The sequence below is a fragment of the Erinaceus europaeus genome, chromosome 10 (genome assembly GCF_950295315.1).
Source record: "Erinaceus europaeus chromosome 10, mEriEur2.1, whole genome shotgun sequence".
Classification (NCBI taxonomy): Eukaryota; Metazoa; Chordata; class Mammalia; order Eulipotyphla; family Erinaceidae; genus Erinaceus; species Erinaceus europaeus.
Window position 1 is genome coordinate 93,659,092 of NC_080171.1, and position 15,446 is coordinate 93,674,537.

The 15,446-nt window shown below is 39.5% G+C and overlaps 1 protein-coding gene across 4 annotated transcripts in view; it reads left to right on the top strand.

Moving 5' to 3' along the window:
- MRRF (mitochondrial ribosome recycling factor) overlaps nucleotides 1-15,446 on the top strand; it is a 74,111-nt gene that overhangs the window by 17,556 nt on the left and 41,109 nt on the right. For all 4 annotated transcript variants that reach the window (XM_007539941.3, XM_016185000.2, XM_016184999.2 and 1 more), the window contains 2 exons: nucleotides 3,879-3,997; nucleotides 15,303-15,394. In XM_007539941.3, coding sequence (XP_007540003.1) covers nucleotides 3,879-3,997; nucleotides 15,303-15,394 — 211 coding nt within the window. The remainder of the gene's footprint in view (nucleotides 1-3,878; nucleotides 3,998-15,302; nucleotides 15,395-15,446) is intronic.

The window sequence follows — 15,446 nt, forward strand, 5'->3', positions numbered from 1 at the left end:
ACTTTCCACCACGTGCGTTTAACCCGCTGTGCTACTGCCCAACTCCCCCGACTATGGTCTTTTTTATGCTCACCAAATGATTCTGTATATATAGTCAGGTTTAGAATCATTCCCTTGGTTTTAGTATTTAGACCACTTTTTTTTTTAATTTAAGAAAGGATTAATTAACAAAACCATAGGGTAGGAGGGGTACAACTCCACACAATTCCCACCACCCAATCTCCATACCCCACCCCCTCCCCTCATAGCTTTCCCATTCTCTATCCCTCTGGGAGCATGGACCCAGGGTCATTGTGGGTTGTAGAAGGTGGAAGGTCTGGTAATTGCTTCCCCACTGAACACGGGCGTTGACTGGTCAGTCCATACTCCCAGTCTGCCTCTCTCTTTCCCTAGTAGGGTGGGTCTCTGGGGAAGCAGAGCTCCAGGACACATTGCTGGGGTCTTCAGTCCAGGGAAGCCTGGCCGGCATCCTGATGGCATCTGGAACCTGGTGGCTGAAAAGAGAGTTAACATACAAAGCCAAACAAATTGTTGAGCAATCATGGACCCAAAGGTTGGAATAGTGGAGAGGAAGTGTTGGGGCGGGGGGGGGGGGGTGGTGGTGGTGCTCACTGCAAACTCTAGTGTACTTCTGCTTTCAGGTATATATTTTGCAGTAGTTTATGGATACGTGTGAACATATGCTCTCTCTCACAGAACCTGGTGTATATCTAGGTTTTGGGACTTTGTTAGAAAGTGAACCACCTGAGATGGAATTAGAGTATACTATGAAAGGAAAGGTCTCACCCGAGTAATGATGCTGAAGGGTTGTCATTCCACACGTGAAGTCTCTGGACACAGTCTGAAGTGAAGCATGTTGAGGTGGCAATTGTTGTGTTGATTAGGTTGTGATCGGCAGATGCAATATTATTTGATATGGATTGGGAGAGGCATACGGGAAAGTGGGCCCTATCCAAGGGTTCCAGGACTAGGGGAAGTAGAGGCTCTATAGTGGAGATGTGAGGTTCCTGCTGTCTTAGGGTTCAAAAAGACAATTGATAGTTAATATTATCATCACATTATTTGGTAATTGGGTTAACTTTGAAAAGTCCTTTTGTTAGGGTTTGCTATATAGTACATAGCCAAATGATTCCGTATATATAGTCAGGTTTAGAATCATTCCCTTGATTTTAGTATTTAGACCACTTTTTAACAAAAGCAAACAAACAGGAAAACTACCAACTATCATTTCATTGTTATTCTTCATCTGATCCTCATTCACACCTGGATTCTAGAAATCCTGGGCAAAACTCTCAGACACTCAAAGAATAAAAGCAAATAAAGTCAGTTATAGATTGGGAAGGGGTCATTTTTTCAACTCTCTATGCAAATGAAACTAGAAGAAAAAGCTTATCATTCATAATAGGAGCCACTAGGGAGTCGGGTGGTAGCACAGCGGGTTAAGCGCAGGTGGCGCTAAGCACAAGGACCAGTGTAAGGATCCCAGTTCGACCCCCCCGCCTCCCCACCTGCAGGGGAATTGCTTCACAAGCGGTGAAACTGGACTACAGGTGTCTATCTTTCTCTCCCCTTCTTTGTCTTCCCTTCCTCTCTCCATTTCTCTCTGTCCTATCCAACAAGAACGAGATCAACAACTACAACAATAAAACAACAAGGGCAACAAAAGGGAATAAATAAATAAATAAAAATAGGAGCCACTAATGGTGGTCTCATTCTAAGACACAAGAGAAAGAAAGGGAAAGAGGTCTTTTTAAAGGAATGGGAATTGTCCCAACAAACTGTTGTTAGAATAGAAAATAGCTTATATATCTGCTCTGAAATACTCAACCAGGTTCCATATCACCATCCAGTTTAGCATTACTGGCTTCCCAAGCTGCCAAAAGTCCCGAAGGTACTCCCCACGATTGCGAAGACAAGTGACCTGGAGAAGACCAATGACTCTGTTACTTCATAACTATATGGTCCTTTTTAGATTCCTTCAAGTTTTTGGACATCTGTTTCCTGACCTCTAAATGAAGCATAAAATTATCCTTAACTCTGGCCAGGGTGATAAAGATACAATAGACAGGAGAAAAGAAAAAAAAAGCAGTAAAAACTGGTACCTCTAATTAGCCCTTTGGGTTTTTAAGACTTCTCTGTAACACTGAATTACTATCTCCACTTTATACAAGAGAAAGTGAGATCTGGAAGGTTAAAAGGCTCAAGATGACAGCTAACAAAAACAATAAACAATCAAGAACAAAGCCTCAAACTAAGGTGTGCTTAACTCAGATTCCACGGGAGCACAGGCCTTGCATGTCTGAGGCTCCCAGTTTAATTCTCTGCTCAAAATGCACGGGAACTGGCACATTGGCTTTTCATTCTCTCTCTCTCATGTGGAATTCTCTTATATATCGCATAACAAATTAACTAAGCCTTAAAAATGTGTATATCTCACAAAGGTGTTATGAGGATTAAATAAAAAAACTTAATGAAAATCCCATAAACTGCTCAGCAAATGTCACCCATTATCATGACTTGTCTGTTTCTCCTTACAATTTCTCTAGTACAGCCTGTCTTCTTGCCTTAGGGTCCTTAGCATGTATTTTTCTTCTACTTTCTATTCGAAAAGATTTACTAATGAGAAGGGGGGAGGAGAAAACTAATTAGAATCTCACTCTGGAACATACATTGTCAGAGACAGAATTCTAGACTTTATTTTATCTACTGTGCCTCCTCCCAGGATGCTGTGTGTTTCTTATTCTATCTGAAAAAAAACTAGACCCAAAGTGATAAAACTCTAGAAATGACCAAAAAAAAAAAAAAAAGTCATAAGCTCCCCTGAACTCACATTCTCAAAATCTTCCACATACTGCAGCTATACTGCAAAGACTCAGGAATTTAAATTTAAAAGCTTCTTAGTGCACAGCCAAATTTGTGTTCTACGTGTAGGAGAAAAGAGTCTTGACTGGAATTGAGTTAAACACACCTTAATTTGAGGCTTTGTTCTTGATTGTTTTTTTCTTTTTATTAGCTGTCATCTTGAGCCTTTTAACCTCCCCAGATCTCACTTTCTCTTGTATAAAGTGAAGTTAGTAATTCAGTGTTACAGAGTAGTCTTAAAAACCCAAAGGACTAAGTAGAGGTACTAGTTTGTACTGCTTCCCCCCCCTTGCCTATTGTACCTTCGGTTGTTTATACTTATTATAATTATCTCCTTAATCCTATGTGGGAGTTATATTTTCACGGAGTTGGGGCCAAGATACAGAGAAGATAAGTAACTTGCCTGAATTTTTAAAATAAATGGCAAGTTGCTGGAATGCTGACTAGTTCTTTCCAGTTTTAGTGTTAAAAGTCACAGGAAACCCCCTAGGCCCGGACAGGCAAGGATGATTGGCCACCCTAGTTGCTGGTAAGGAATTCCAACTTATTTCCATCAACATTTCACAGCTCCTTTTAACATGTGACACTGCTGTTTCTATGAAAGTCCCTTGATGCGGCCCAGTGGCTAGAGCATTGTACTTAAAATTTGATCCCTAGTATTCATCTCATGTTCCAGAGTGATCTTCGGTCCTCTGTCTCTCTCTTTCTCTCTGCTTCTCTCTCAATCATGTCAATAAATAAACCTTAAAATAGAAAGAAAGGAAGAAAGGAAGAACATTGGGGTGGGGATAGACAACATAATGTTTATGCAAAGAGACTCTCATGCCTGAGCCTCCAAAGTCCCAGGTTTAATCCCCCGCACCACCATAAGCCAGAGCTGAGCAGTACTCTAGTATAAAAAAAAGAAAAAAAAAGAAAAGCTTGAAATTTTTTGCCACATTGATAAGTGATCTCTAACTATTAATACTAAGGTTCTTCTGAATTCTAAGACACTATGATTTTTTTTTTTCTTTTAGGATCCCTTGACCATATCACTGTGGCAACTGATGATGGGAGGCTTGCTTTAAACCAGATTGGTCAGATCTCCATGAAGTCACCACAGTTGATTTTGGTGAATATGGCCAGTTTCCCAGAGGTAAGGTTGAACTCTTGTAGTCTCTTGAAATGGAGGAGGCCTAGTCAACCAAGAAGTATTCTCTTCTACTTGGGATGAAATACAGGGAGAAGGGGAGTTGGGTGGTAGCGCAGCGGGTTAAACGCACATGGTGCAAAGCGCAAGGACTGGCATAAGGATCCCAGTTCGAGCCCCCAGCTCCCCACCTGCAGGGGATTTGCATCACAAGCGGTGAAGCAGGTCTGCAGGTGTCTGTCTTTCTCTCCCCCTGTCTTCCCCTCCTCTCTCCATTTCTCTCTGTCCTTTCCAACAATGGCAATAGCAGTAACTACAACTACACTGAGAAACAAGGGCAACAAAAGGGAAAATAAATAAATATTTAAAAAATAGAAATACTGGGAGAAGGCATAGTGAGGCATATTTCTAAATCCCTTTTTTGTTAAACACTATAGATACCAGGCACATAATCTCAATACTTAAATAAACCCCATCTAGGAAAAACAAAAGTGGCAGTACAGTGATTGGCACTCAGCTGTGCTGATATGGTAATCAATATTGCCAGATACTAAAATTTTTATTTTAGAAGACATTAATGACCCAACATTTTATTTAATTTAAAAAAAAATTATTTATAAAAAGGAAACTGACAAAAACCATAGGATAAGAGGAGTACAACTCCATACAGTTCCTACCACCAGAACTCCGTATCCCATCACCTCCCTTGATAGCTTCCCTATTCTTTATCCCTCTGAGAGTATGAACCCAAGGTCATTATGGGGTGCAGAAGGTGGAAGGTCTGGCTTCTGTGATTGCTTCCCCACTGAACATGGGTGTCGATAGGTTGATCCATGCTCCCAGCCTATATGACCCAATATTTTATGCAAGGTTTTTGTTAAACACTGATTACTAATTCACTGTTTTCCCCTTGTTATTATTATTATTAGTTATTTAATAATAAATAAGATTGTGGGATAAGAGGGGTATAATTCCACATAATTCCCACCACCAGAGTTCCATATCCCATCCCTCCATTGGAAGGTACTCTATTCTTTATTCATTTGGGAACAGGGACCCAGGATAACTATGGCTGCAGAGGGTGGAAGGTCTGGCTTCTGTAATAACTTCTCCACTGGAAATGTGTATTGACAGGTCAATCCATACTCCCAGCCTGTTTCTAGCTTTCCCTAGTGGGGTAGGGCTGAGGAGAGGTGGGGTTCCAGGACACATTGGTGAGGTTGACTGCCCAGGAAACTCAGGTTGGTGTCATGGTAGCATCTACAACTTGGTGGCTGAAAAGCATTAAGATACCAATCGGAACAAATTGTTTAATAATCAGGAAATAAAATGTAAGAATATAGCCGATGTGATTTGGGGTCTTCATGTTGGAAGAAGCTAGGAAGTCTATTTTAGGTGTATTCTGATGGTCCCATGACTATTATTTGTATGAACCCCACAGCTAACATGTAGGTGGGCCAAAAGTATTGTCTGGGGAAGATAGTGTCAGAGTTGGGAATAAGACTAGAAAGCTAGACCAGGGCAGAGAGTAGCTCCCAGGTATGGGAAAAGCATATAAATACTGTAAACCCAATGATCTGATTTAGGACCCATGTCTATTCATATTTAGCATAGGAGCTTTTGTAATCTTGTTTGGTTTTTAAGACTGGGATAAATAAAACATAAATTATGGGCATTTTGATTATCTGCTTGTGACTTCTGTATTAGTAGTTAGAACAGACCCTCAGAAATTAACATTCTTTTCAAACTAGACTGACCATTGCAGAATTTTGTGTTGTGTTTCCAAAGTTGCCAGAGGGATTGCCCGAGATTATTACAACAGTGAAATTGCATATAAACTCTGGTTGAAGAAGTTAAGTTGAATTTTCCTTATTGATACAGTGGATTGGATCTTAGAGAGGTAGAATCTGGCTCCATTTCTGCTGTCAGTTAGCTGCTTGACTTAGTAACTAAATTGCTTCTCTGCATAACCAGTTCCTCATCTGTTACTGTGAGGTAAAGGAATCTAAAGTTTTTCCTTTTTTGACTATTTCAGTAGTTCTTTCCCAAAGGCAAATGCCAAAATTAAATTTGCTGCATTTGACAGAGATATGAATGACTGCATGCTCTTGCTTTGAAACTGTTTCAGGGGCTAGGTATTGGTATACCCAGTGGAGCACCGGCATCAGCATGCCCGAGGACTTGGGTTCTGGCCTCTGGTTCCTAACTGCAGGGGCGATGTTTCATGAACATTGGATCAGTATCCCTCTACCTCTGTTTCTATCATTTAAGAAAAAAAATAATTAAAGAACCACTAGGAGTGGCGGTGCAGACACCAAGCCCCAGCAATAACTGTGGTGGCAACAACAATAATAACAAAAAAATGTGGGTTTTTCTTTTAAATATATTTTTTATTTAAGAAAGGATAAATTAACAAAACCATAGGGTAGGAGGGGTACAACTCCACACAATTACCACCACCCTATCTCCATATCCCATCCCCTCCCCTGATAGCTTTCCCATTCTCTATCCCTCTGGGAGTATGGACCCAGGGTCATTGTGGGTTGCAGAAGGTAGAAGGTCTGGCTTCTGTAATTGCTTCCCCACTGAACATGGGCGTTGACTGGTCGGTCCATACTCCCAGTCTGCCTCTCTCTTTCCCTAGTAGGGTGGGTCTCTGGGGAAGCGGAGCTCCAGGACACATTGCTGGGGTCTTCAGTCCAGGGAAGCCTGGCTGGCATCCTGTTGGCATCTGGAACCTGGTGACTGAAAAGAGAGTTAACATACAAAGCCAAACAAATTGTTGAGCAATCATGGACCCAAAGGTTGGAATAGTGGAGAGGAAGTGTTGGGGCGGGGGGGGGGGGGGGGGTGCTCACTGCAAACTCTAGTGTACTTCTGCTTTCAGGTATATATTTTGCAGTAGTTTATGGATACGTGTGAACATATGCTCTCTCTCACAGAACCTGGTGTATATCTAGGTTTTGGGACTTTGTTAGAAAGTGATTCACCTGGGATGGAATTAGAGTATACTATGAAAGGAAAGGTCTCACCTGAGTAATGAAGCTGAAGGGTTGTCATTCCACACCTGAAGTCTCTGGACACAGTCTGAGCTGAAGCATGTTGAGGTGCAAAAAATGGTTTTGAACTATTTAAGATAAGAGGACTTTATTTGGCTGATGTGCACTCACACTTACGGAAAATTTTGCCACTCTGAATCCAATCATAATGCAATTAACTTTTTAAAAATAAATATTGGGAGCTGGGGGATACCACAATGCTTTATTCAGCAGATGTTTTCATTCCTAGGCCCTAAAGTTATTCCCACCATATAAACCTGAGCTGAACAATATGTGGTAAAAGGAAGAAAAGGAAGGAAAGAAGGGAGGATGGGAAGACGGTTGAATGGTAGGGAGGGAGGGGTCACTTTATTAATAACTTCAAGTAATTAAAGAAAATTATTGTGGCCTAGGAAGCTTTGCATGATATGGTCCCTGCCTGTTTTTGTAATCTCTCTAGTTTTATGTTACAGTCCTTGCACACTGTTGCATGCTGCCGTAGTCACAATAGCCTTTTACATCTTTAAGCCTTTTTCATTCTCCGGGTCTTTGCATGTACTGTTCCCTTGACTTGGAACATTCTTGTCTAGCTAATTGCCACTTCATATCACAGCTTGAAAGTAACTTTCTCAGAGAACCCTTCTCTAATCTACCCTGTTAAATTATTCTTTCATGAATCCTGTTAAGTAAGATAAGCCAGAAAGAGACGCATGAATATGGGATGATCCCATTCATGGACAAAAGGTGAGAAATCAGAACAGAAGGAGAAACACAAAGCAGAACTTGAACTCTGGGTTTGGTGTATTGCACCAAAATAAAGGATGTGTGTGTGTGTGTGTGTGTGTGTGTGTGTGTGTGTTGTGTTTGTGTGTGATTCAGGTCCTGGTATGTGATGGTGGAGGAGGACATAGGTGAGGGGTTAGAGTGTTTTGCATACAATTGAGAAATTTTATACATGTACCAACAACTGTATTTACTATAAACTCCCCCATAAAATATTTTAATTATTCCTCCACATTTACCTCTCTTAACAGTACAGTTGTAGTTCTTCATTGCACTTACATTAGTAATAGTAATACTCTTATTTGCATTTTTTCCCATCCCACTTTAACTGGATTGTAAACTTGGAACATAGGAGTCATACTGTAACTTGTTCATTGTGTCCATCACCTAATTTACTGCCTGGCACATGGAAATACTCAGTGAAATTTTCTAAAATGGATAAATACTTGTCAGTAGGTTGATGGAAGGAAGGCCCTCGTTACTAGAGTTACTACAGAGCAGACAGATGGACTAAAAGTACCTGTCAACTCTCTATCCTTCTTGGCCCTCTGATCCTCTGAGGCTTCTCAGTCTTGTTCATCTAATTCCTTAGGCACTTCGGGCCAATTTAGGGAATAGCCTCCTAATTACACAGCTTGAAGACCTCATCAGGCAGATTGCTTTTCGGAACCAGCCACTTCTGTTATTAAATAGCAAATGGCATTCACAGAAGAAGCACCTGATTGGTCACCAGAGTATCTTATGAGGCAGGAGGAGGTATTAACAGCTTAATTTTTGCCTTAGGAAGTTGGAATGGAGCTTCATTTTTCAACTGGAGCATCTTACCGTTTTTCCAAGTTGAAATTCTGTGGGTTTTGAAGAAAAAAAAATTTTATAAGCATTTCATAAAAGTGGTTCTTTACAAGAACTGAGTGAGGAAGTGTGAGTTGCATTGTCTTTTGAATTCCTTTATCTCATCTGATGTATATACTAAACAAATAGCTCTAACTAAACATTTCCTTCCTCTGGCTTAGAAGCTGTCCATAGACTACCCAGGTTCACAACTTCAAAATGCTGAGCTAATCTTCTTTGTGTTTATGTAATTCCTTTCTGTTTCACATGCAGTTGGCTTTCTTTCGAAACCTGAGCATTTCTGTGTCATGCTGTTGTGATACAATGCAGATTTACATGCATAATCTTTTCAAATGCATCGAAGACTGAAAACTGTGTTGCATTTGTTTAACATGTGTCCTGCTTGATAAATGATACATACAGTTGCTGCCTTCCATAAACTTGCCTGCAGCTAGAGTTAATGATGGGAAAGAAAAGGGAGTAAAAACCACAGCATGATTTGAACAAGGCAAGTAGAAAAAAAAAAAATCTGCAGACTATTACTGCTCTTTGAGAAGGAAGAAAATTAATGTGTATTGAGTACTTACTATGTTGCCAGGCATCTCTTCATGTTTTGTTTCATGTGATTAAGATAAGTACTCTCTAAAATTGAGCATTATTTATTTAGTTTTATAGATGAAGAAATAGGGTATCAGAGAAATAAAATAACTTCCCTAGGTTAATATTTTGATAGAGCCGAAATTTGAGCATAGATGTTTTTGTTACTAAAACCTATGCTTCTTTCACCATTCATCCACTATTTTAGCAAATATTTTATTAGTCTCTGGAAGCTCTTTTTGAAGTGCTGAGAATTTATTGATTAGTATAGACAAGGTCTTTGCTTTCATAGGCCATATATTCTAGGTATTCATTATGATGTAAAGAATATAGACCAGTCATTAGAATAACACTAAGAAAGTTTACCTGAACCCATATTCTTAAGAGATCACCTGTCTACAAGAATTTTATCATCTTTTTGCATGGATTAGCTTAAGAATATCAATAGCAGATGTTACTAATTGATCACATCACTCTTTTCTGCATACCCCATATGTTGTATCTGAACTTTTTCAACACTCTTCCAAGCAGCCTCAACCAATTGATCAATTATTTTCATTTGAAAAAAAGTCTATTTGCTCTAGTGCTTAAGAGCATCCTTTTAGTGAGGAGCTAAAGGCTGAAATAACCATAGCAATAAATGCCTTTTTGTGTGTGTGAAGCATGAATAGTTCTGAAGTCATGTTGGGAAAATGACTAATACCCTATGTTTCTACATTCTAGCACATCAAACAAAAAATGCTCATTTAAAAATATTTTAGGTTCTATTTCTTTTTTAAAATATTATTTATTTTGGATAGAAACAGACAAATTGAGAGGGAGTGGGGAGATAGGGAGTGAGACAGATACCTACAGCACCGCTTTACCTCTCATGATGCTTAGCCCTGCAGGTGGAGACCAGGGGCTTGAGCTGGGGCCCTTGCACATTGATATGTATGTGCTCAACCAGGTGTGTCACCAGCTGGCCCCTAGATCTATTTCTCTTAGTAGATTTATTTGTAAAGTGAAACCTTTCTTGATTCACACTTTCCCCCTATATATGCAAGGATATAGAAAAAGCAAAGCATAAAATAAGGTTTGGAGAGTTGTCAATATTATACATGAACTTAAGTGATAAGTTTTTCCAATAGATATGAGCCAAGTCATTACTATGCTAATTCAACAAGGTTTCACTGAGCACTTACCATATACTGGGTTCCGGGTTTTATATCAGAAAGATATAAATATTGAGACATAGTTCCTGTCCAGCTGAGTGATTTTTGTGTATACAGAGGAAGGATATATGGAAAAAGACTGTGAAGGTGGTGGTAGTAGAGAGGAATATTAAAGCAGTGAGCTGTCAGTCATTCAGAGGGAAGCTTCAGAAGAGAAGCAATTACAGAAGCCAGATCTTCCACCTTCTGCACCCCATAAAGAATTTTAGTCCATACTCCCAGAGAAGGATAAATAGGGAATAGGGAAGCTTCCAATGGAGGGGATAGTACATGGAACTGTGGTGGTGGAAACTTGTGTGGAATTGTACCCCTGTTATCTTACAATCTTTTAATCATTATTAAATCACTAATAAAAATTATTTTTAAAAAAAGACAAGAATTAGGAGACTTGTAATCAAGCTATCTCTTTCAAAGTAGAGAGTCTCCCTCTATTGTTAGTTTAGAAATCCCTATTTCATTTTATTAAGGAAGATGACAGTTTTCTTGCAGGAGAAAAATGATTTTGTTTGTTCCTTTTTTGTTTTATGTATTTATTTTAATTGGGATTAATGGTTTACAGTAAATACAGTTCTTGATACATGCTTAGAATTTCTCAATTTTATGCACTCTCATCCCCAGCCTAAGTCCTCCTCCACCCTCATGTACCAGGACCGAAACCACCCCCATCCCTGCACCCTAACCCCCTAAAGTCTTTTACTTTGGTTCAATACACCAAATCCAGTCCAAGTTCAACTTTGTGTTTCCCTTTTCTGTTCTTGTTTCCCAACTTCTGTTCATGAGTAAGATCATCACATATTCATCTTTCTCTTTCTGACTTATCTCAATTAACATGATTCCTTTGAGTTCCTTCCAAGATGAGGTGAAGAAGGTGAATTCATCATTCTTTTTTTTTTTTCTTTCTTTCTTACCAGAGCACTGTTCAGCTCTGGCTTATGGAGGTGCAGGGACTTTGGAGCCTCAGGCATAAGAGTCTCTTTGCATAACCATTATGCTATCTACCCCTGCCCGAACTCATCATTCTTAATAGCTGAGTAGTGTTCCGTTGTGTATATATATCACAACTTTCTCAGCCACTCATCTGTTGTTGGACAGTTATTCTCAGCCACTCATCTGTTATTGGACAACTAGGTTGCTTACAGTTTTTGGCTATTACAAATTGTGCTGCTGTGAACATAGACATGATATACATAGAACTTTATGGATGGGTGTGTGTTTGGTTCCTTATGATATATCCCCAGAGAGGAATATATCATAAGGGTCATAAGGTAGGCCCACTTCTAGCATTCTGAGAGTTCTCTAGACTGCTCTCCACAGTGTTTGGACCAATTTTCATTCCCGTCAGCAGTGCAGGAGGGTTCTTCTATCCTACCCCTGCACCCTAACCTCTCCAACATTTGTTGTTACTGTCCTTTCTGATGTCTAACATTCTCACAGGGGTGAGGTTGTATCTCATTGTTTTCTTTATTTGCATTTCTCTGACAATCTATGACTTGGAGCATTTTTCATATGTCTGTTGACCTTTTGAGTCCTTCTTTGGTGAATATCCTCTTTGTATTTTCTCCCCACTTTTAGAAATTGTTTTTTTGTTACTGGGTTTGGTGAGTTCTTAGTACATTTTGGTGATTAGCCTTTTGTCAGATGTATGGCATGTAAAGATCTTCTCCCATCTGTAAGGAGTCTCTTTTGTTTGGATGGGTGGTGATTTCTTTTTCTGTACAGAAGCTCTTAAATTTGAGGTAATCTCATTGGTTTATTTTGTTGTTTTCTATCTGCAATTGGATTTCCATCATTTAAGATGCCTATAACATTTAGATAGAAAAGAGTTCTGCCAATATTTTCCTCTAAGTATTTGATAGTTCCTGGTCTAGCATCCAAGTCCTTGACCCATTTGGAGTTTACTTTTGTGTGTGGTGTAATTTAGTGGTTCAGTTTCTTTCCTTTCAGCCTACTTTCCCCAACACCATTTATTTAAAAAGACTCTCCTTTCCCCATTTAATTGTTTAAGCTCCCTTGTCAAAAATTAGATGTCCATAGGTGTGTGTGTATGTGTGTGTGTCTGTATGTGTGTGTGTGTGTGTGTGTGTTTCCAGTAGGGCTTTTGCCTTTGTAATTCCAGTACTCCCAGTGGACTCTTCCTCCCTCCCTCCCTCCCTCCCTCCCTCCCTCCCTCCCTCCTTTCCTTCCTTCCTTGCTTCGCCCCTTCCCTCCCTCCCTCCCTCTCAGAGTGAAACAGAAAGGGGAATGGAGAAAAAGAGAGAAGGAAGGACACCATAGCACCACTCCACTATTAGTAAAGTTTCCCCTATTCATAGTGTTCTCATGTGATACCAGGGGCTCAAATCTGGGTCTGAGCTCATGGTAAAGTGAGTGCTCTACTGGAAAGCTAGCTCCCCATCTTAGTTTTGTGTCTTTATCCAGCTTTTTAATTTATACAGATCATGTCTTTTGTAGCAGCAGATTTTATTCCAAATTATTTTTGGATATTATATAAAATCAAATGTGTGTCACAATTACTGAATACATTAAGAGCTAGGGGAATCTGAGAGAAACTATAGACTAACATAATCACACTGAGAGCTCAACAGCCTAAAATCTTCTCTAACTTTGCCCATAACTGGAAGTAAAATGCATGGGGTCTTAACTCCACTGTAGTTTAGTTAGAAGTTAACTTTTTAAAGTACACTACTGTGATTAGGAATTTGACCTTATCTACAGGCCTCTGAATACATAATAAAGGTTTTGTACTTGGTTATGTCAGTGATCCATACAAATTCTAGTAGTCTGTAGTCAAAAGTGCCATTTTAAGAATTTTCCATTTAAAACATACCTTTTAAAGAATTTGCTATTATAAGTAGTAGCCAACCTGGTAGTTTCTATGTATAGTTTTCCAAGGTCTTGGTTTATTTTTGTGTGCAATTCCTAGTTGACCACTGCTTAACTCTGACATTTGGGGGTGCTGAGGATTAACTTGGGAGCTTAGAGCCTCAAGCATGAAAGTCATGTGCATAACCATTATGCAGTTTTTAATTTTATTTTCAATTTTATTTATTGGGGGATTACTGGTTTACAGCCAGCAGTAAAATACAGTAGTTTGCACATGTGTAATATTTCTCAGTTTTCCATATGTCCATTCAACTCCTAGATCCTGCTCTGCCATCATGTTCCAGGACCTGAACCCTCCCCCTCACCCTAGAGTCTTTTACTTTGGTGCAATACACCAACTCCAGTCCAGGTTCTGCTTTGTGTTTTCCCTTCTGTTCTTATTTCTCAACTTCTATTTGTGAGTGAGATCATCCCATATACTTCCTTCTGTTTTTGGCTTATCTCACTTAACATGATTCATTCAAGCTCCATCCAAGATGAGGTGTAGAAGGTGAAGTCACCATTTTTAATAGCTCAGTAGTATTCCATTGTGTATATATATATCACAACTTGCTCAGCCACTCATCTGTTGTTGGACACCTAGGTTGCTTCTAGGTTTTGGCTATTACAAATTTGCTGCTATGAACATAGGTACACACAGATCTTTTTGTGTGGTTGTGTTTGGTTCGTTGGGATATATCCTCAGGAGAGGAATTGCAGAGTCATAGGGTAGGTCCACTTCTAGCCTTCAGGGAGTTCTCTAGACATCCAGTCTCTAATTTTTTAGTCTTTTAGACCTCATGTACCTCAAGGTCACTCTAAAATGAAACAAGCACTCCATGAGAAATAAAAGACTGGGAAAATGAGATAGGCATGCAGCAGACTCCATTCATTTAAACAAGGACATTTAAGGAGGAAATCAAGAATTGATCACATAAGACCAAGTGATATAGATTGGCTGTGGTCAAACCTAAAATTCTTTTTAAAATGTCCGAGTCAGTGAAAATATCTCCTTCCACACTGTTTTCTTTTATCCTCAAGGATTGCATACCAAGGTTATAACATTCCTTAAGTGAAATGAAATATTATAAGAAAGCATTGTTTCACTGTGCCACTTGGCACATTAGAGGAACGATCCCAGAAAATGTCAGGCAGGACAGCAGTGCATCAGCCAATTGATGCTAACCAGGCTTGTTTAGGAGGTTTATGGGGCTTACTTTTCTTACATTTGCACTTTTGTATGACTCCACTTACCTGGGTATTAGTTTGTGCCAGGCACAGGACAAGATACTATCTCAAGGATAGCTGCCACATGGCTATCATATTACAAAATGGAAACTCAGAGGGGTTAAGTATATTCCTTAGAATCAAATAGTTAGCAGGACTAGAATTTGAACTGAGAGCCTTCAGACTCTGGAGCCCATGCTTTTAACTAGTACATTATAATTTCATAGAGCACATACCAATAGAGATTTCAGCGTTCATTCCAGAACATGAGTGAGGCTAGAGTGAGGGTAGATGGGAATGAGTTAAATTTATTTACTCATTCCAAATCAGCACTGGTATATTTGGAGTGTAAAATGTCAACTGGAATTTTTAATGTATAAAATCTTTCATCTGTCTTTGCACCAATCTTTGCACAGACCAGCCCCCCTCCCTTGAGGATTTATTGTGGTTTTGATCTGTGTTGCTTCAAACCATTGAAATATTTTCAAAGAAGCAGAGCTGTTTTCTTTTTATTTTTTCCTTCTCTTTGCTCTCCTCTCCCCCCCGCCCCTCGCCCCAGTACACTGGTACCAGGAGTGGACATAGTTTGCTATTCAGCTTGATCAAAGCACTCTACACCAATGTAACTTCCTGATCTTACTGGTAACAGAACTAAATGTTTCCATGTTCTGCCAAGATGGGTTGCCAGTTATCGACAGAGAACTTGCATCTGGTAATAATTATTTACTAATTCTGTTTACCTTTTGATCTGGTTTTCAGTGTACAGCTGCAGCTATCAAGGCTATAAGAGAAAGTGGAATGAATCTGAACCCAGAAATGGAAGGAACACTCATTCGAGTGCCCATTCCCAAGTAAGTTTGGCTTAAAGTAACAAATTTTGATACAGTGGGGCAGTTGATCTTG